The sequence below is a fragment of the Gavialis gangeticus genome, unplaced genomic scaffold (genome assembly GCF_001723915.1).
Source record: "Gavialis gangeticus isolate Ggan-Ray unplaced genomic scaffold, GavGan_comp1, whole genome shotgun sequence".
In the NCBI taxonomy this organism is placed as follows: Eukaryota; Metazoa; Chordata; order Crocodylia; family Gavialidae; genus Gavialis; species Gavialis gangeticus.
Window position 1 is genome coordinate 88,743,110 of NW_017729024.1, and position 20,654 is coordinate 88,763,763.

At 41.9% G+C, this 20,654-nt stretch overlaps 1 protein-coding gene across 2 annotated transcripts in view; it reads left to right on the plus strand.

Annotated features, from left to right (window-relative positions):
* Positions 1-20,654, plus strand: part of FANCC (Fanconi anemia complementation group C) — a 203,345-nt gene that overhangs the window by 146,477 nt on the left and 36,214 nt on the right. For both annotated transcript variants that reach the window (XM_019517352.1, XM_019517350.1), the window contains exons 11-15: positions 5,175-5,274; positions 9,252-9,327; positions 11,441-11,522; positions 14,072-14,246; positions 17,988-18,188. In XM_019517352.1, the coding sequence (XP_019372897.1) occupies positions 5,175-5,274; positions 9,252-9,327; positions 11,441-11,522; positions 14,072-14,246; positions 17,988-18,188 (634 nt within the window). The remainder of the gene's footprint in view (positions 1-5,174; positions 5,275-9,251; positions 9,328-11,440; positions 11,523-14,071; positions 14,247-17,987; positions 18,189-20,654) is intronic.

The following is a 20,654-nucleotide window of genomic DNA, read 5'->3' on the forward strand; positions in this document are numbered from 1 at the left end:
GGGATGACAAGATTGAACGGTCACAAACTCCGCCACGACCAATTCAGGCTGGACATAAGAAAGAACTTCTTCACTGTCCGAGCCCCCAAGGTTTGGAATAGACTGCTGCCAGAGGTGGTTCAAGTACCCACTTTGAACACCTTCAAGACACATTTGGATGCTTATCTTGCTGGGATCCTATGATCCCTGGTGACTTCCTACCCCTGGGACAGGGGGCTGGACTCGATGATCCTCTGGGGTTCCTTCCAGCCCAAATGTCTATGAAATCATTTTGACAATGCTGGATTATGCCTGACAGTTCACTTTAATATTTTGCTCAGTCTCATTTTTAGACGTTCTAACAGATTTTTAAAATTCAACATGTCCCTTAGGATACTGTGATGCAGCCTGATAGACCTCATTACAAGGAAGACCTGTTTTTTCCTTCTTGTTATTTAGCTTACACTTCCTTTTCTTATCCTTTTCTCTCTTGTATCCCATTATGTTCACTTCATACACTCTGTACAACAGTTCCTTTCCATTCTTGGCATTTGATCTCTTGGTTATTTGAAATGACTATGTTCCCTACCCCTGTACTCATTAGTAAATTAATCTGTATGTACTAGCTAGCTTTAATCATTTCTGATCAGCTGGTCCCCACAGCTTTGTGTTCATTTTTATTGTTCTTCTCTGAAGTCCCTCCAATTTTAGTGAGGTTCTGCCCAGAAATTAATACCATATTTCAGTTTCAGTCACAACAGGGAGCTTAGGAAGCTACTGGTCTAGAAGGACTAGTATTTTCCTGCTCCGTGACTAGATATACAATTGTGTATGCTTTAGATAAATAGTCACCTTTTTGCAGTCATCTTCTCTTAGACATTTATACCTGGATGATGCCCACCCTTTTACCTCTTTTAGCATAACTATTTTCCATGTTTTATATATACTTCATTGAGTGTATGTATTTTGATGTATTTTAGTCCAGACAGGTTACTTTTTTATGTTTCTGAATGGAATCTTACTTTACTGTTTTGAAGCCCAGGTTATCACTAGTTATTTTTGTATTACAGCTACTCCTTGCTTAAAGTCATAGTTGCATTCTTGAAAAATGCGACTTTAAGTGAAATGATGTTAAGTGAATCCAGTTACGTGACAGTAGTTACCTACTAGCAGGTGGCTGCCAAACAACATTATAACCAAACATTGCACAACTTTAAATGAGTATGTTCTTTAATAGATCAGTGTGGCAGTGCACTTGCAGTACCTGCCACTTTAAGAGCTGAGTCAAGCAGCCAGTAGGTACTTGATTGCGGCAGCCATTTTAAAACACTGGCTGCCTATATAAATACAGCAGTTTGCTGCTAGCAGCAGAGACAGAAACATTGCGTAGCTGAGCTGCAGCAGAAACAACCAGGAGGTAAGGGCAAGAGCTGATGGGGATGGCTAAGAGGTTCTTGGTCCTGGGCATGACCTAAAACTCTGCCCTGCAGGGTATGGGTGGCCTGGTGCGGCTCCTGGTGGCACGGGAATCCCCAGGAAATGCCAGGCCAGTTACCACCCCGATGAAAGGCGAGTTGGGGTACCTTAACCCCTAGTCCCCACCACACTGGGGTACAAGGGGTCAGGCACAGCTATGGCCACCTGAGCCCAAAGAGGATATAAGATCCAGGTGGGGCCAGGCATGGCTGCAGCCACTTGAGCCTCCACAGGGGCGGGAAACCGTGGACTCCTGAAGGAGGGAGTAGATGTGCAACCCCAGAGAGGGGGTGATAGTGAGGGCCCAGAAGAGGGCTGAGAGTCAGCCTGAAGGGCAGCCCAGCAAGGGTGTGCTGCATAGGGCTGTGGGACAGCCTGAAGGGCAGCACATGGGCCAACCCCCTGGAGAGCAAGTTGAGGGAAGTGTGGAGTCCCAAAAAGGGGGAACAGAGGACTGGGAGTCCAGTGGGCTGGGGGCCTGTCACGGAGTGGGGCCTAGGAGTGGCTGTGATCCCGCTAGTGCCCCCTACCGTGCCAAGTGAGTGATCCAGCACCCTCGATTCTCACCCACTACGTCTTGTTGGTATAATAATTTGATATGGGAGGCTGCCTTAAGATCCCCTTGGTCACTGAGTTCTGCTAATAACTGCCCCTCCTGTACCAGATGGGGTGACTTGGTGCAACCCCGGCCTTATGGGCTATGCGTGCCTCCTACCTCCCCTTTAGCACGCCCCAAGCCTCGCAGTTGTCCCGGACGTTCTTGTGTCTATAAGACCTCGAATGGTCCCTTGCCCTCTCCGGGCTCTTCCTGCCCTCTCTGGGCCCTGTCTCGCACCCCTGCCCTCTCCGGGCTTCTCGCACACCCTGCCCTCTCCGGGCTTGTACCCGCGCAATGGCCCTTCTTCGGACTATTAATGGTGCCAGCCCTGTCCCGGGCCTTCACCGGCGCCCGCCCTACTTCAGCTTCACGCTGGCCCCTGCCCTTCTCGGGGCTCCCTGGTGTACTCGCCCTTCTACGGGCGTTACCCGTGCTTTCCTTACTCGTGTCGCCCTGCTATGGGCTCTGTCCCGCGCCCCTGGTGCTATCACCTGCTGTGCGCCAGCCCTGTCTCTGGCCTTCACTGGCACCGGGGCTCAGGTGGCATGCAGCTGTGCCCAGCCCCCTGACCCCTCGCCCAGGTCATATGCCCTCACTGGGCTCCCTCGCGCTTCCTGTGCTTATATCGCCCTCTCTCCGGGCTCCGTCCCGCACTACTTGCGCCCATGGCTCTCACTGAGCCTGCACACCAGCCCTGTCTCGGGCCTTCACCGGCGCCGGGGCTCAGGTGGCATATAGCCGTGCCTGGCCTCCTGGCCCCTTACCAGGGTCCTATGCCCTCACTGGGCCGAGTACCGCCCTCACGGGCTGGGGTCTCAACCCCACACCGCACCACACCGGTGCCAAGCCGCCGTGCCTCCCAGGCACTGCTCTGTGCCCCAAACAGGGCACCCAGGAACCCCCAGACTACTGGGGAGCTCCTGTGAGGCCTTCTCACACCCCTACAGCCTCACCCGGTCCTCCGGTTAGATACACAATGGAACCATAAGCCTACCAGCTGTAACAAAACAATAAGCCTACCGGCTGTAACATAAAGTCCAGGCCCACCTGGCTCTCTGGCCACAGCCTCCCGGTCAGGCTTCTCTCCACTCTTACATAATGCAGCCCTCTGGGTGCTCAGGCTGCACTGCTCGGCTTAGCTCTTCTGCAGAGCTCCTACACCTCAGGCTGCCAGAAGGGAACTGCTAGCCAGGCTCCGGCTTGGCTGTTTATAAGGGCCTGGCCCGGCCCCCTTCTGGTCACCTGACCCACCTGGTTGCTCCAGCAACCAGCACCTGAGCTGCCCTGGCAATTAGCAGAGGCCCTAATCCCTACTTAGACACGGGGCACCCGAGTGCCCCCGTGACAGGGCCCAGTGTGTGTTTGTGTATGTTTAAGTAAAGCTGCCCCAGGAGGGGCCAGGGCAAGCTTGGCCCAGGTCAGGAACTTGGCTAGCCACTACCCAGGTGAGGGTCACAGGAGAGGCCAGAGAGACTGTATGTCTGATACCCAAGGTGTGATCTAGATAAAGCCTATGGCCTACAGGATCCACTCCAAGAGGGAGCAGGGTGGACCAAGTTGTCTATGCGAGAAAGGGACTCTATGAGAGGGGTTGGAGTGTGAGAGGCCCTAGTAAGAGGAGGGTGGTGTGAATGTGTGTGAAAGAGGCCTGACAGAGAGGGCTAAGCTTGGCCCAGCTCTAGGCTGGGAGCATAATGACACTATGGATGCCATCTGCCAGGCACGGGCTGCGGTGTAGGGGAGGTTTGGAGCCGCAGATAGTGCCCCCTGGCATCGGGGCATGCAATGGGCAGTCTCCCACATTTTACCACCCATTTTGAGAACAGCATAGTTGTGGCAGGCAAGACTGGGCGGGCTGCCCCATAGAGACAGGTGGGCAGGTCGGCATGAGACCTGGCCCCAAGAGTTGTGCCCTGTCACAATCAGCGACGTAATAGTGAAAAAACATTAACTGGGATGACGTTAAGTGAGGAGTACCTGTATTTCTCTGCTTAATACTTGTGATTACATCTGTTTCCCATTTGAGGTAATCTCTGATCTTTAACAATGTGAAAAGGCTAAATAAGTCCCTCTGGTTCTCTTCTAGGCAGCTTAGCCCCAATTTAATACACTGCTCTCAAGAGAAAAGCAAAGATTCTCTATTTTCTATCAGTACAAGCCTTTCAAAAAGGGAGAAATCCCTGCCTCTGCCTTTGGCAGCCCCTATGTTGCTTTCTTGACTTGTTCGGGGTTACATATACTGTGTTATGGAGCACTGGTTAGAACACTGCACCTTCTTGACATATGAAACCCGCCAGGATTGATTTTATAAATGAAAGCATTCTGAAATCCATGGGCCCCTAATTATGGGACAGCTGTACATGCCTTTAGTATAACATTCATTTCTGTTGGTGTAACTGAATGTTTTTTTTAATTGCTAAACAGCGGTAGTGCCTGAACTGCAATGAGCATTACATTCAGTCTCCTTGTATATATAGCCTTTTAAAAGTCATTAATTTTTTCCATTGCCTCACCTAAATACAAATTGGACTGAACTGCTTCTTTCCATGCACAGTAAAAGTGAAACAGCCAATAGTTTTAAGCAAGATGAAATGCTATTCTTATACTCTGCAACATGCCCAAGAAGATTCTACTTGTTGAAACCAAAACTTTTTATAAGCTGCGATTCAGCAAAGCCTGAATCCCATGCTTAAAGTTAAGTTTGTGAGCAATCCCAATGAACTAAATCAAACTATTCACACACTTGCAGTTAAGCTTGTGACTAAGTGTCTTGTTAGATTGGGCCCTTAAAAAACAAATGTTTGGTATCAGCCTGCCTTATAATATTGCCCTTTTTTCTCTGATCTATAGTTGTGTATGTGTATGATACATACACACTGAGAACAGTATAATTTTGTGAGCACATGTGCGTGTGTTGTTTATGTTTTCTTTAAAAATGTCACTGAAGTAAGTAGTTTCTTTGGTTTCCATGCTAGCATAATAGCCTGATGAGTTCCGATAGAGCTTGAGGCTACACCATGAAAAGAGCGTGCTCTCTCTTTTTTTCCTTCTTTCAGTTACCAGTGGTGTGATTGGCAGACTAATAATCTGACCTGTCATAATTTAACTTTCCAATGCTCAGGAATGCAGTGTTGGAAACTGATGGAGCTCCAGAAGTAATGGTGATAATACAGGTGTTTACACAGTGCTTTGTCCAGGCTCACCAGAATGATAACAAGCAGGTTAGTCAACCTCTATTTTTTTAATCTTTTTTTTAAATGAGAGGCTATAAGATTTTGCATGAAAAGGATGATTTTATTTTTGAGTATCTGATGGGATTCAGTGAGCCAAATGATGGTGTCATTTTAATGCTGGCAAATGCCAAGGCTCAGTCTGGGCATTTTAACTGGCACTAAACATGGAGTCTTTAAGGCAGAAGTAATTTCTCCGACATGTCAGAACAGTCCCCTAACATAAGCCATGATTTACATGAGTGGTATTATCTTGGTCATGCATTATGTGACTGCATACTGAACTACAGCACAGCCCTCCATCTCAGACTGAAAATCTTTCTTTTGTAGCAGCAGGGATCATACAGAACAAAAAACTAAAATTAGTGAGAAAAAAGAGGTAAATATACTATATACTATATTTACTTGAATCCGAGATAATTTTGAGCTGAAGGCAACCCCCCAATAATTAGATTCTATACATGGAAAATTACAAATTTGTCATAATTTTCCATGTATAGAACCACTCTAGATGTGCTACAGTGTGATACATTGTTTTCTACCATTTCAGAAACTACTCCGACCAAGACGCAGAAAGCTCTAAAGTGCTTCATAAAGACACTATAGCTTGAAGGCAGTTATATGTCTGTACAGTACTAAAGTGCTACAAATTAAAAGTGCTTTAAAAATGTCAGGATATGAAGTACTTTACGTCTGTCCATTTCTCAGATGTTCAAAGGACCAGAATATATCCTTCTCTTACTGGGGATTGCAACAAATGAGGCAAAGGGTCACAGAGCTCCACTCAGTCTAAGCCTCCAAAGTTCCCCACTCAGAGTCTGATTCTGCCTTTGCAGTAGTTTTTATGCTACTCTTACTAAAACAATTTCTGCTTTTGTATCTGGGTAACCTAGAAGAGAAAACTTGAAAACTTCAATATGGCAGACTTGCAAAAATCTAAATATGTTCATAGGCCACAATCCTCTTCCAGGTTCTCCATCCAAAGCATAATTTCACACTGTGGTCAATTTTTCCTGTCCATTTTGATATGACATAAGCAATGGCCAGGAAGCTATTCTATTTAATAATCTGCACCCTTAAACTCCAGAGAATTTTCACTGCCTTGAATTTCCACCTGATTTTGGGAGATGGTAGCAAAGGCACGGGTCTTCATCACAGAACTGCTAATATACATGCTTTTAATTAGTATTGTGATTGAATCTGTTTTCTAGCCTCCAGCAGTAGGAATTAAAGCTGAAATTACAGCTGTCTAATTTGATGCATATAAATGCTGCACAGATTAATTTTATGCCACCCTGACTGCATGGCAGCAGCACATTGTGCAGCCCTAGGCACATAGGGGTAGTTGGGTAGAGAATATAAGTAGATATCACACACCCTTCAGCTAGCCAGAAGCTAAATCTTTGGTGCCAGTAATACATGTGAAAACATTTCACCTGTTGACATTGAGTTATAGACTATTACCCGCCTTTTCGATGCAAAGCTGTGACTAAATATTGTATAGTTTCATTCACAGTGCACCTGATTAAGTTGCTGCCTGTCAGCATTTCAGTTACAAACCCTTTTTTGGAGAGTTTAAAAAACAACTGTAAAACTTCCTGAAACTTGGCACACAAGATCATGGATCAGGGCTACCTTCTATGTGTGGTCTGTATTATTATTGTTGTTGTTATTACATGCATCTATAAGACACCTATTTCTGTGATACCTATGCTACTTCAAATAAGTATAGTAAATTACTTACAGCTGAGGATGAGGAGAGAACTCATCTGAACCCCCTGGGAATTTATAATTCAGTTTAGAAAGGCTAGGCAAACAGATGTGTCCTGAAATTCTTTCTAAGAGTCAGGTTGTGTCCAGCCGCGCTACATAGCAGCTGTGTAAGATAAAAAGAGATTGTGGAAAGCCTCCCTACTCCTAACACGCTGCACTGGGTTGGTCACAAGCAAGAGTCCTACCAGTTTCTGTACAGGCCACTTAGAGCTGGAGATTGTGTCAGGTGCTGTTAAGGGAAGGTGGCAGGAATGTTAAAGAAGGGGAAGAAACCATGATCAGCATATTTTGGAAATCAGACTACTCATGCAGATATCTAAATATGGACTTAGGGACAATTCCAAATTGACCTTGTAGGTACTGCAACAAGATTTAGGCAGGATTTGGGTGACCACCCTTCCTTCTAGCAGCTACAAAAATGCTTAAGCTACTACATGCATGGGGCACTTTCAGTTCAATTTGAAAAGTTTCCTAAGTGCTTTGGTTACTGTGTATGTGTAGGTGCATGAACAAATCAGCCATCTACTTACCTAACTCCTGCCTAAGTTCTGTTGCAACGCAAATTGGCACAGGAGAGCACTGAGGTCTGTGCAATCCCTGACTGTTTAGCAGACTTAGCCACTGTTTGATGCTGATTGCATGCCTGCAGCTCATAACAAAATGTATGTGGAGAGGAAGGATGTGATGGTGGGGATGGACATTTTTGCTCAACAGAGCACTAACCCAGAAGGTGGGGGACCTGGGCTATCAAGCTATCTTCCATTTGCCTTGAAAATTCTCATTTAATATATTTCTTAATATTTTTTTTAATTATTAGTTGAATATGTTTGCTTTGGGGTACTTTTTATGTTAATTGTTCAATTCAGTCACATCTTAACTTGTTTTTTCTGATTTTACTTTGTTCGCTATTTGTGATATTTTGCATATGTTTTTGTGTTCTGCATATGTTTATAGACACGTACAGTAACACACTAGTTCTGTTGTGTTTGTGTGCTAAGGTGGCAAACATTTTTATTTTGCTTAAACTGTCTCTATTTTGAAAATCAACCTTGATTTATAAATTAAAGTGATCTTGCAAGTGAAATTCATTAATAATTTGGTTAGTAAGCATGACCAATATGCTTTTTCATGACAAGTTTTGGAGCACACCAATGAACTGCATGCGTACTTTAGTATAGAAATTATTAATTTTTAATTACTCTAATTTCATTTGATGACGTTTGAAGTTTTGACTGTCTTACGCCAGTGATGGAGTCTGAGGATCCCATGTACTTTTCTTTGGATTTTAATTTCTCTTTAATTGCTGTTTATAATGCATACTTAGAAATGAGGCACAGATAAAGAGAAAAAGAATCATAATTGCATGTGAGGCACATCACTTTGTTTCTGAATGTACTTCAGAAAATCTGAATGCAGTGAAGTTGGTACTCTTAACATAGTGCTCAATGAATAAGAGCTAAGATGTATAAATCTATCACATGTAATTGGACACAGTTTGAAGCTTGAACCTAGTTTATAGATTAACCCAATGTCAATAAAATTGGGGAAACTTGAGTTTTATCCTTGATTTCACCTATATTCTGCTAAATCTGTCCATGGGAATTTTTCTAATCCTGGATGTATTTCATCCAAATTAAAGTGCACAAAATCTTGTATGCATCTGACAGGGGAGAAGTCGCATGTATTTTTGTTTCCTGTCACATGTTGCACTGTAGGTCCAATGCCACTATAGACATACATTACTTTTGCTGGGAATCTCTTAAACCTAAAGGAACTTTAAAAAGTTAATTTTTATTTCACCCTTTTTTAATGTGATTTTTGTCAAGCATGAATTTTAGACTAGTTGGTTTCTCTTTCTTCTTTCTAGCTCAGATGCATTAGGACAGAGTTGTTTTTTCTCTTTGCAGACACTAAAAGGGAACATTTAGATTTAAACCCTCACCATCCCCCCATGCAAAACCTGTTTGCATTGAAGTAAAAAATTCCATTAACAGTAATAACTATGTTTTGAAAGCTGACTTCTCTTCCTTTTCCTCTCCCTTCTTTATACAGAATTATAATGTTAGACTTAAAACTAGTTATATGATTCTTTATGGTCTGTAGTTACTACATAAGGCAAGCTTTTAGTATAGTTAAGGTTTATGTTCTGAGAAGCTGACCACAAAGCTTATTTAAAAATTAACTTTATATTTTAGCATAAATTTCCATTGAAGTTCTACTTTCCTCACTGCCATCAACCTCTTGTGATAGCTTTACTCAAGCATCCTTTTGGTAAGTTTTGTCATGATTTTTTTTGCAATTTTAATGGAACTTGCAGTTATAGTTATTTCTCTACAGAAAAAGTAACCTCACATATAACTTGCAAAGGAACCAAAGTATGGTTAGACAGGCAACCTTAATTCTTCCATTTCCTGGCTTCTGAGTTCTTGATTTAGGAAACGTAGTGGTTTTTCTAATGTGAGATGAGGACTTTTATAGGTGATTTCTTTGATTGAACCAACTGAGTAGTTGGGACAGACATAGACAAGCTGTTGAATGCATTGCACTGCATTAGAAAGCTTGTCAAAGAGTATCCCAGTTGTGCAGTTGATTTAATATGATCTCACCCATAAAAATCCTTCTCTCACATTTCCTAGATAGTCACAGCCACAATATCACTTCAGCACTACCAAAATACATTTTTAATGGGTTTTCTTATTTGTTGGTATCTATTGTATATAGGGATGTACTCAAATTGTGGTTTTGTGATTTTTGTGGAAACCGTGAAAAATGGTGGTTTCTATAAATACCAGAAAAAACAGCAGTTTGCAAAATGTTGTGCAGAATCACTGGAAAAAAAAAACTTGCTAAAAATAAAATGCTGGTTCCCCAGTGACAGCTAGTAGATGCTGCAGCTCAGCCTTGCAGCCTGCCATGGGGGAGGAAGCTGCCAGCATGAAGGGCAGTAGCCAAGATGGCAGCTGCTTCTTCTGCTGTTGATTGGCTAAGAGGGCTGCCATTTGTGCGGGCCTGCCCTTCTCTGTTAATCAGTGGTGAGGGGTGGGGCCTCATGGAGCAGCCCACTTGGCCAATCAGCAGTGAGGTTCAAGCAGTGGGTGGGTTCACTACAAAAAGACCGAGAAAATGGTGCCAGGCGCCATGAGCAGCCCATGATTTTTCCTTTGGTTCAGTGCACTTTAAGGAGATCCCTAAATATACATTATGTAATGGATAACATTTAAACAAAATTAAAATGGGACTGAATAGAAGACAGAAGTTAATAGAAGAAAAGTGAATTAATTTCAGTATAATAAAGGTGATGCTAGGAATTAAAATAACGTGTTAAGGCCTGGAAAACTAATCAGTGTTCATGTCTTTTTAATGGTCCATTTTTACTGGTCCCATCTTAGACATCATGAATTGTCTTGCCAGGCACCTGGGAAAACACAAAAGATACTTGTCTTAAGCCACAGGTTTTGGATTCTTTTGCCCTAATTTAAGTGCATCAGAAAATCATTGCACTAGCATGTTTCAGAAGGTAAAGGCAACTTCTAAATAAAGCCATTTTGTGTGCAGTGAGTGGAAAACTACACAGCAGCAGAGAACACTGTTGAACAGCATTGCTGACTGCACCCATCATTTATGACTATGTAGACAAACTATGTGGTTAGTATATGATCACTGCACACACACTGGTTTGGTTTTGAAATTGCTTTTGTTTTTGGAAATACCCATGTACAGTGTGGTGCCGTACTTTATTATATGTGATTTCTGGTAAGGATGGAGGGTTGTAGCAGGAATAAGATGGTGGTTTGAAGTGGGAATAATAGTTCTTAATTTTAATATCACATTAGTATTAAGAAATATCTTATGTAGGATAGTTATGTCCAATTGGAAGAATAGGCTGAACTTTGAGAAGGACTGTGGTAGTAAATTACTCTTTATCTCGAGAGTATAAAGGTACAGACTAATTGCAGACCATTGAGGCAATGGAGGATGGGCCCCACTGTTTCTTTAACCTTGGTGCAAGAAGGAAGTGATATGATCAGCACCATGCTCTGGCCTCCTTTACCTCCAGGTAATTCCTGGAACCCATTGGATAGGAGGCTGTGCTGGAAGGGGAAATGATGAATAGAAACCCACCAGTCTCACCTGGGATCAAACCCAGGTCCTTCTAATCTGTAGCCCAGCACCCTACCACCTGAACTATGAGGCTCCCATCCTAAGAATATACAGTCATTTTAAAGCTAGGTATGGGTAAAAAACACAACTGGGACTGTTTAAAACTTGCTTGAAAACTGAATCCTATGTCTTGCATATTTTAGCACTAGCTTGATATAGTTCTGTATATTATTCTGTTTTGCATATTTCATTAGGTACAATTTCAGTTATGATTGTCTTCCAGATTTGCCAGCTACATTCTGGTCTCAGCACTTGAAACACATTTCTGACATGCTAAAAGCAGCAGTACAAGATGAAACCATTAGGTAAACACTACTTATCACTCACCCTTTTTTTTCCTTTACATTTACTACCCTGTAAAAAAAATCATGTAGTTTGCTACCTTGATTAGGTTTCTTTATCTTTAATTGTCATGTTCTTATTACTTCCTAAATACAAGTTTAGTTTAAAGATTGGAAAACAGGACATTGTAGAGTGTAAAGAAGCCTGAAAAGCTTACTGAGAACCTGGTTCTGAGCTTTTGAGGACCTGAAGCTTCAGACAATTAGGCTTTCTAATTCCAGCCCTTCATAAGAGTTAAAAGTGGAATCTCACAAAAGGAAAGCATATTTGTCAACTGTCCTGTTTCAGCTGCAGCTATCATGGGACTTTCCAGGCCTGGAAGATTTCAGCCAACGTTTTTCTTTTTTTTTTTCAAAAGCCTTTTTTCAAAAGACGGTGCAATGCCAAGTAGATGTATAGGAGGCTGTGCTGAAATGTTCCCTTCCTTGTGTCAACTACCCCTTGTAATCAGAACATGAAGCTAGTGAGCAGAAGTCCTCATCTTATTTCCTGCTTTTTAAAGCAATACAAGTTGTGGTAAACTGCCAGGAGGCGTATATTGTGGGCAGCATGATGGGGCAGAGGGATTGGACACATACTACAAAGGTGAAAATTAAATAGCTCTTGAATGCCCTGAAGGGAGAGGACTTTTCAGAGAATAAGGCTTTCTGTCTGGTCTTTGAACACACCAGAGGGGGATTTGACCAAACATTTCTCCCACTTCTTTAACATAACAGAGGGGACGTTCCCCAAGAAAAGCAGGTACAGGTAGCAAGAGCCTATTGTCAGGTAGAGTTTATATGAAGATAAGATTAGCCTTTCACAGTTCTGCATAAGCTTCTAAGCTCCAAATCTTTCAACATTTTAAACTAAGGTATTCGTTTTGGCCTACTGATATTCCTCAAACAGCAAGCTGACTTCTCAGTGACATTACTATCCATGACTGAGATAGAGAATTATCTGTCAAATTGTTTTAAATTATGACACTCTGAGTTATTGGGTGCATGTTTCTTGTGGCAAAATATGTGTTAGTGTGTATGGCTTTGTAGTGAAATAGGTTGCTCATTTGACATATAGCTGGGGGAATATTAAAAGGTTGTGGGTTCAGGCTTCACTAGACTCATGGGTTATAAAAGAAAAATGGTGGGCAGTTCTTCTGCCTCCACAGAAGCAGAACAAAGGCTAACATTTCAGATAGGGAGTTTTAGGTTAGATATAAAGAAATGTCCAACTATAAGGATGCTAAGGCAGAAGATCAAATTACTAAGAGAGGTTGAAAGCTTATAAATGCAGGGTAGATGAATATTTGTCTGTGGTGTTTTAGACAGGGATGGATCTGTCTTAAGCACAGTGTTAGATTAGATGACCTACTGAAGTTCCTGCTGCTTTAAACTCCTTGCACTACGAATTCTTTGTCTGATGAAGGAATGGGGTTGTGTTGAAGGCAGCTTTGTCCCTCAATGCCCTCAGTTCTCAGGATGGGGATCTGAGGGATATGTCTGTTGCCCAATAAATGCTGCTGACCCAACGGTTGAGTATGTATATAGACTAAACATTTCAAAGAACATCTGTTACTGTATGGGTTTCTAAAATGCGTGGGTGAAATTTTGGCCCCACTGAAGTCAGTGGAAGTTTCTTGATTGACACAAAGAATTTCACACTGTGTTGCAATTGCACCGCTATTTTTGCTTACACATTTACAAATCTAATGGCCCTTCTACACATGCAGGTAAAGGGACAATGGGATTTAATGCGTGATCCACATAGATGTGCTTCCTACTATGCCATATGTTCATGGCAGGAGGTGTGATTGTGGGATCATGCACTACATTGCATCACAGTTTATTGCCAGTGCAGAGAGAGGCTGGCAAGAAGTAGACTTCTGCAGCTAGGAGTCCCATGCAACCCTGGGGCAGGCAGATCACAGCAGCTGCAAACTCCCAGCTGTGGTAACACTCCCTGCTCCCCACTTTCCCCGGCTGGGAGATTGCAGCTGCGCTCCACGGCTGCCAGGACCCAGAGTCCACAGCTGCCCAGCGCTGTCAGAGCTGAGAGTCCCTTCAGCTGCAGGACTTCTAGCCCCACCTGTATATTGTGCACCTGACAGGGCTTCCAGCTATGGGAGCAGACCCTGTTACATGTGCAAATTAAAGTTGGATAGCAACCAGCTATAAAATTATTACACATTTTTGAGCAATAATTTTATAGCTGGTTGGATCTTTTAATGGTACATTTGTTAAATTTGCATGTGCAGCCAGTCTAAATTAATTGCACAATCAGCTTGGTAATTGCATGATACAGGTAATGTGTAGAGGGGACCTAGTTAAAAGCCATAAAGAAGTGACTTACACATACTTTCCTGCAGTACCAGAAAAAGTACATACTGCATAAAAACAAGAGAATCATTAAAGTAAAAGAAAGCAGCTTGGTCAACAGTTAAAGTAGACAGGCCTTCATGCCATCAACCTGTCACCTTTCACAAGAATTTAATTAGTAATAGCCAAGAAACTGAACACATTTTATTTTGTTACAGATCTTATGCTGACCTCTTTGAGACCTGGTATTTGTTTGTTCATTTTGGAGAATGGACTGACATTGCTGCAGAGCAGGTGCTGAAGTCAGGAGCTAAGTCTTCAGATGCTTTGCTGTGGTTATTGGCATTTTATTATAATCCATACAGTGAAAATCATCAGAGGACTCAAACAATGGTGGGTGAAGTAGGTATGGCTGAGTGTATTCAGTAGTCAATCTTATACTTAAGTGAGACATTTATCTGGTGGAAAGGGCTGTGTTTTGCAGGATCTTCTGTGAACTGTAACGTCTCCATTAGAAGGGCTCCAGGATAATTGTTGTGGCTGTTCTAACTGGCACCTAAGAAGTGTTTTTTGAGTGTACTCTGGGGCATAGTGCCTCTGATTACATTTTCCTCAAAAATATTTGACTCTAATCCATTTCCTTAGTACTTCTATAACTACTCTCTTGAAATCGCTATGGGTAACCTTTCAAAAAGCCTATGAAGTAGGGCCCCCAACACAGTAGCACTTTCAAAGTGAATTCACTTTCAGTACTATAATAGCAGTCCTCCATTCTTCAGTCACATTTTGCAACACTGAATCTTATCTAACTGTATATAACTTGATTTTATTGCACCTATCATCATAATTTTTAAAGTAGTGATTCTCAACTAGGGTGCTGGGGCATGTGGGTGTGCCACAACATCCTTTTGTGGGTGCCAGGAGGTGTGAGGAGAAAAGCAGATAAACACAGGCTCAGACTCTTCCCTGCCTGGCTATTCCCCTGCCCTCACTGCCTGGCCCCTCCACAAGGACATCAGCACTGTAATAAAGAAGGTAGTTTTTTGAAACAGGGTGCTTCTCAATTCTCCACAGTTATGTAGTGGTGCCATGAATCTAATAAGGAATGCCTTAGGTCTAAAAAGGTTGAACCGCTGATTTAGAGTGATCTGATGATCTCATTCAGTTTTCATGTGTTAATTTGTGGCACAACCTACTTAGTTTTGCTTTAACCTCTGAAGACTGGTTCAAGTTGTCGCATCACAGAAGCAGAGAGGGGAACAGACAAAGGAGGGCCACATATTACTTTCACCTCCTCTGTTATGGAGCCAACATGAGACCTGCTGGGCCCCCAGGGTAAATAAGCATTTTACGGGTGTTTTAACTTACTGTTGGCTTCTGATGGGCCAAGGGAGTGTTGAATCAGGTAAGAAAAACTGGAGACAGCCACATGCTAGTTATGTACCATGTTCCTTAACCGGAAACCCCATGCTTGGAATATGTTGTATGATATGGAGAGTTTACAGCACCTTTGCCTAGTCTAGGTAATCTGTTCCCCAGTGGCCAGATTTGACTTGTTTATTGCTCCTTTACTTTGCTGGAATCACATAAAGGGTTAGTAACACAGTGAGCCATTGGGCCCCATGTAGATAATACACCTGTTCTTGATCCTACTTAAAACCTCAAAGTACCACTGAGGGTCTTTGTGTTTCTGAAAAGTATCCTAGAATTTCCTATGTGGATGAGCAGAAGGCAGAGTGTAACAGTCTGGTTAAAGGTCCATGGGATTTATATTAACTCAAACAATAGAGGAAAAAGTGTCCAGTGCTATAGTTGAGATTTTTTTTCTTTTTTTTTTTTAAATCATAGTTACCTTTTTTAAAGGTTAAATATACTTCAACCCAAAAAGTATTTATAAATTGATAATTTTATTTGTGAAGATTTGGCAGGGGGAAAGAGAGGGGAGTGTTTTGTTTTGTTTTGCTTTGCAGCCAAGAGTGGGGGGGAGGTGCTGATGTTTTAATAATAAAATCTTGGCACGCTTCTTCCGTGTGACAAGAGAAACCTGCTGTTTTTGTCTGTAAATCACAATGCAAGAACTTTCCTTTCCACAAAATTGTTCATGTATTTCCATTGAGGATACCAGTTTCAGGAAAATCCCAGTCAGAATGTGCGTATGAATTTCTTTCTCTCTGTCCCCTTCCAACAAAGGCTTTGGTAATGTTGTTCCTGCAACTTCACTTGATATACAGCAAAAAGACTCCTATGGATTTGCTGCTATGTTATAAACATCCGGGAGCTAAGAGGCGTACCAAATACCTGGACCGGAGTTCATGCCTCTCATTCATAGATGATCCATTGAGACTCTGATAAGCAAATACAGCTACGGTATTTCATCTAAGCAGACAGGGAAGGGGGGGAAATCTCCCCTATACAGCGAAGGTCTGTAGCTGTACATATAGACAACTATATTATATGCGCTGTGTTCCACTTTTTCAGGTCTGCAGAACACGTGGGTGGACAGCTTATTTTTTGGAGTCACTTATTCCTAGAATATATGCTTTCACTCAGTACTTCAAATCTCTTTCTTAGTTGTCTCAGGGTGCACTTAGCTGTTATTATAGCGCTCAACATCCTGTCCTATTTGGGTTCTTTTTTCTCAAACTGACATGCCTAAATTTCTTAGGAGGAAAGTAGGAGATTTCCTCTCAATAAAGGAATGAATCACTTTATGGGATTGAAGAATAGTTTTCACAGATTGGTTTTGTGTGATACCTTTTCAAATGTATGGCTTCATATTCTCCTGCACTTATCCATGAAAGCCTCCTTTCTGGTAACCACTCTAGCAATGAGAAGGATGAGAGAATTAGGGATTAAACCCATCCCTTGCAAGTATTTTTTCCTGGACAGCATGTCTGTTCCCATAGTTGCCTATCAGTTGAATTTAAATAAAGTCACCCACTTACTGTTTTACCCCCAAACCCCATTCTAATTGTATTAAATCTGGATTACATGCCCTGGATATTAGGAGAGCCCTTGCCTGTTATTTTTAAACTTTATTTGCATGCTTTGCTGAGAAGACAAGAGGATGACCTGTTTCCCCCCCAGGAACTGCCCATGCAGCTCTTGGAACATATAACCTTGGTATCATCAGTTTGCTGAGTTAGACGTGTCAAGCCTTAGTAGGGTTAATTCTGCCATGACAGAAACAATCACTGCTGCTGCTCTACAAAGCATCTTTGAAGCTGTTTTATGTAAAGCTTCTATTTGGGACTATGCACATGCTTTACTAGAAGCTGTGTACTTGAGAGAGATCAGGGTGAAATGCTGTTTTTTTGCAGATTATTCTTTCTGTAAGACTGTGTGTTCCCATCACGTAGTCAAGATCCCTGTTTAGAAGGCACAAATAACTAAATATAAAACGTACTTAAGAACCCTGATAGGTATTGTGCCCCTTCCCACTGGCTAGGGTGTATAGTTTGCCTTTGTGTTTGCATTTCCTGAGTTTTTTAATCTTACCAGTTTGTTTTAATGTGGTGAATAGAATTGTTACAAAATCATTTTTATAATTAGTAGTTGGTTATGATCCTCTAACAATTTCTATTGTGTAGAAGCAAAATCTTCTGTTTTGTGTTCTGATTGTAAAATAAGCCTGTTATAAGCTACTCCGCAAAGTAAAAGCACTTGTTGCAAACAACACAGGAAGAAGCAAACAACTGGCTTTCTTATCAGAACATTTTATCAGTTGAGGTCAGATTGCATGGAGGTTTAATTGATTTGTAGCTGCAATATTGAAGTGAGCCCTCAAGGAGCCTTCTGTTCTTTTTCCCACAATGTAAAAATTAGACTGCATTCTGCTGAGGGACTTTCTCCATTTCCTTTCATTACCAAAAAGGTCAAATCTTGGCTTGATGCCCTGGCTGCATAATTTGCAAGACCGAAGAAAGTAAGAAAGTTCCAGTCTGTCCATTTATATTTATGTGAACTAGTGTAAACTGAATGTGAACTGCCCCTCCTGTTCTGCTCTTTTTCTGAAATACAAGCTCTGTACATGTTTTGATGTATTCTGCCTTCTGTTAGTGAGTAAAGTCCAAGGAAATGACCACAAATATGACTTTTCTTTAATTTTTTATTTTTTGGAATTGTTCCCAAAAGGTAGAAACTAGAGCTGTGTGTGACCACCTAAAGATGCTTTTCAGCCATACAACCCTCTCCATCACAGATCTGGAAGCTGCAGCCAGCAGGATGACTGATACAACACAACCTTGCACCAAACACCTTATCAGGCATCTCTTTATTAGCTTTTTGCTCTTTTCTTCTGGTGGACACAAGATTGCCCGAGAATTTGTTTCACATGTAAGTGTGGGGGTTTTTTCTGCTTGAAGGCAGGGTTTTTTTTTATTATTTGCGTATTGAAATTTCTGCTTTTTACTACAAAAATGATAACAAAGCGTTTAAGAAAATGTGTATATCAGTGCTAGCCTAAATTATAACTACAGCCAAAATATTTTCCTTGTACAGACAGTTTTCCCAAGGTGCCACTGGAGAAAATCTGCACTACCTTTAGAGCCACAGAATTTTTTTGAGTAATGCTTAGCAGTAAAGGATTGCACACAGTTCCTTCAGACCTTTCGTTCTGTACATCAAGAGCATAAACACTTTGCCTTCCCACCCATCTGTCACTTCCTCTCTAGCTGGTAGTTGCAGTGGTAGTGAAACTATCTCCTTCCCATTTTCCATCATGAAGAACAGATGGAGTTAAGTAGAGCTGGCACTGACTGAATATGCATTTGGGGATTTAGGAAGGCCAGAAAGGAAGATGTATAATACATGTGTATGATGACAAGGTATAACGAAGACCTGAATGAGTGATTGAGGATGGAAACAAGAGGATGCCTGTTGGAAATATTCAGGGGAAAAAAGTGACAGAATATAGATCTGCTATAGTACCTTTGTATTTTCTGGGAGGCTTCACGAGTCTCTCAAAATGCCAAAGAGGACAGGGTGCTACAGAACACAAAATGATTCCAACTTCAGGGCTGACTACATCCTAAAGGCCAAGTAGGTTAAGAACTAAAGAGGTTGTCTCCTACCATTGGCTAGAAAAAGGCCTAATGATGGCTTCAGGTAAACACAGGAGAGTAAAAGAAACAAGGAAGTTGAAGGCAGCATGAGAAAAGAAACAGGTTTCCCAGCCATAGTAAAAATAAATCCTCAGTGTGGGGGTTTGGACTAAAAAAAAATCTCTTGAGGTTACTTTCAACCTTAATTTCAATGTCTCCATGATTTGTATAAACAAGAGGTAAGAGAGTGGTTTGCAGAGCACCATATATAAGGAAATGTGAGGCACAGAAGGGTGTAAGGTAGTAGAGGTAGTGTGCTCTGCGTACGTGTAATCTTTGGCACCATCAAATCAGCAAATACAACAGCAAAAAGAAAGAACAAGAAATATAGCTGGAAGTTGGAGAAAGCAGTACATGTTGCAGGAGCAGTGTGCAAAGGCATGTGTTTGCCTGGAAGGGCTGCTGTAGTTGCAGTATATCTGTTCTGGGGCACATCCAGAGGCAGTGCGCAGGTGTGCACCCTTCCTTTCAGACCACACTGCAGGAGCAGGAGCTGGGGGACTTTTTTTAAGTCCTCCTATTTTGGGGGCTTTGGGTGAAAAATAAAATGTTCCAAACAGGTTTTGCAGTGCCTCACTGAAGTTGTAGCTCAAGCGTCCATTCTTCTGTATGGGCTGGAGCCTCTGACTTAACTACATCTCCCAAAATGTACCACAGCCAGAGTTTCTTATTGCACGGTCCTTTTCTCATGGGGATTTGGGAAAAGTGCACCATGAAAAGCACTTTTTGGGACAGGAAGCCCAGATTGTATAGGAGAATGGGAACATAAGTCACCTGAACTACATCCCTTAGAGGGACTACAATGACATTTTGAATTAAAATGTGTGTGCGTGTGGGGGGGGGTAGCTTTAAGATTTTGAGATGTCATTAGAAGATTGAACTTTTCAATGGAAAAAGCATTTTTTCAGTCATCTGACAGCCAGACTTTCAAGCAGGAATGCTGGGGAGATAGCAACGAAGAATCCCCTCAGGCCTATGCTGGGAAACAAATAACGATACTTGTTTTTGAACCATTTAAAACTGGTCTGGCCAAAGCTCTTGGATACACTGAAGGAAGTTTCGCATTTTCAAGATGGACAAAAAAATGATCTGATTGAATAAGTTCTTCACATTATTAATAAAGGCCTTTTCTCCAAGTCTTATCTATGTGGAATTCCCCTTAATTTTCCATCTCAAATAAATGCAGTTCTTCAGTAATGTTCTTTTTGGAAGAAGAGGACTGCTCACAGTTCCCTACAGAGGCCAACAAAAGGCCATATTGCCATACTGGGTGGCAATATGAAGTTCTTTATTTTGAGGACAGAATATGCCTTACCAGCACCCAGCTTCCATGCTAGTCTGGACTCGGTTCCTGATTTCTGATTCTCTTATTGTATTGTCTTTCTATACTAAGAAAACATACAATTGGTTGCTGGTGGCTGTAAGATAGGTGTCTGGTTTCAACCCTGAAGTGGCTGTTTTTCCTTGCTGAATGAACTGATCCTGTTATATATTGTATAAAGTGTTAAAGACTTTTTAATAAAAATAGTGCTACATAAATATGAAGTAGCTATTATGCCCCCATCTAGTTTGATATCTATTAGAATATCAGCTACAAAAAAAATGAAGAAAGAAAAGTTCAGCGTTACGGTGCATGCAAGTTCAAGTTAAGATTTCCCAACATTACAGTTTTGCTTTAGCACTTTGGCTGGAAAATCTC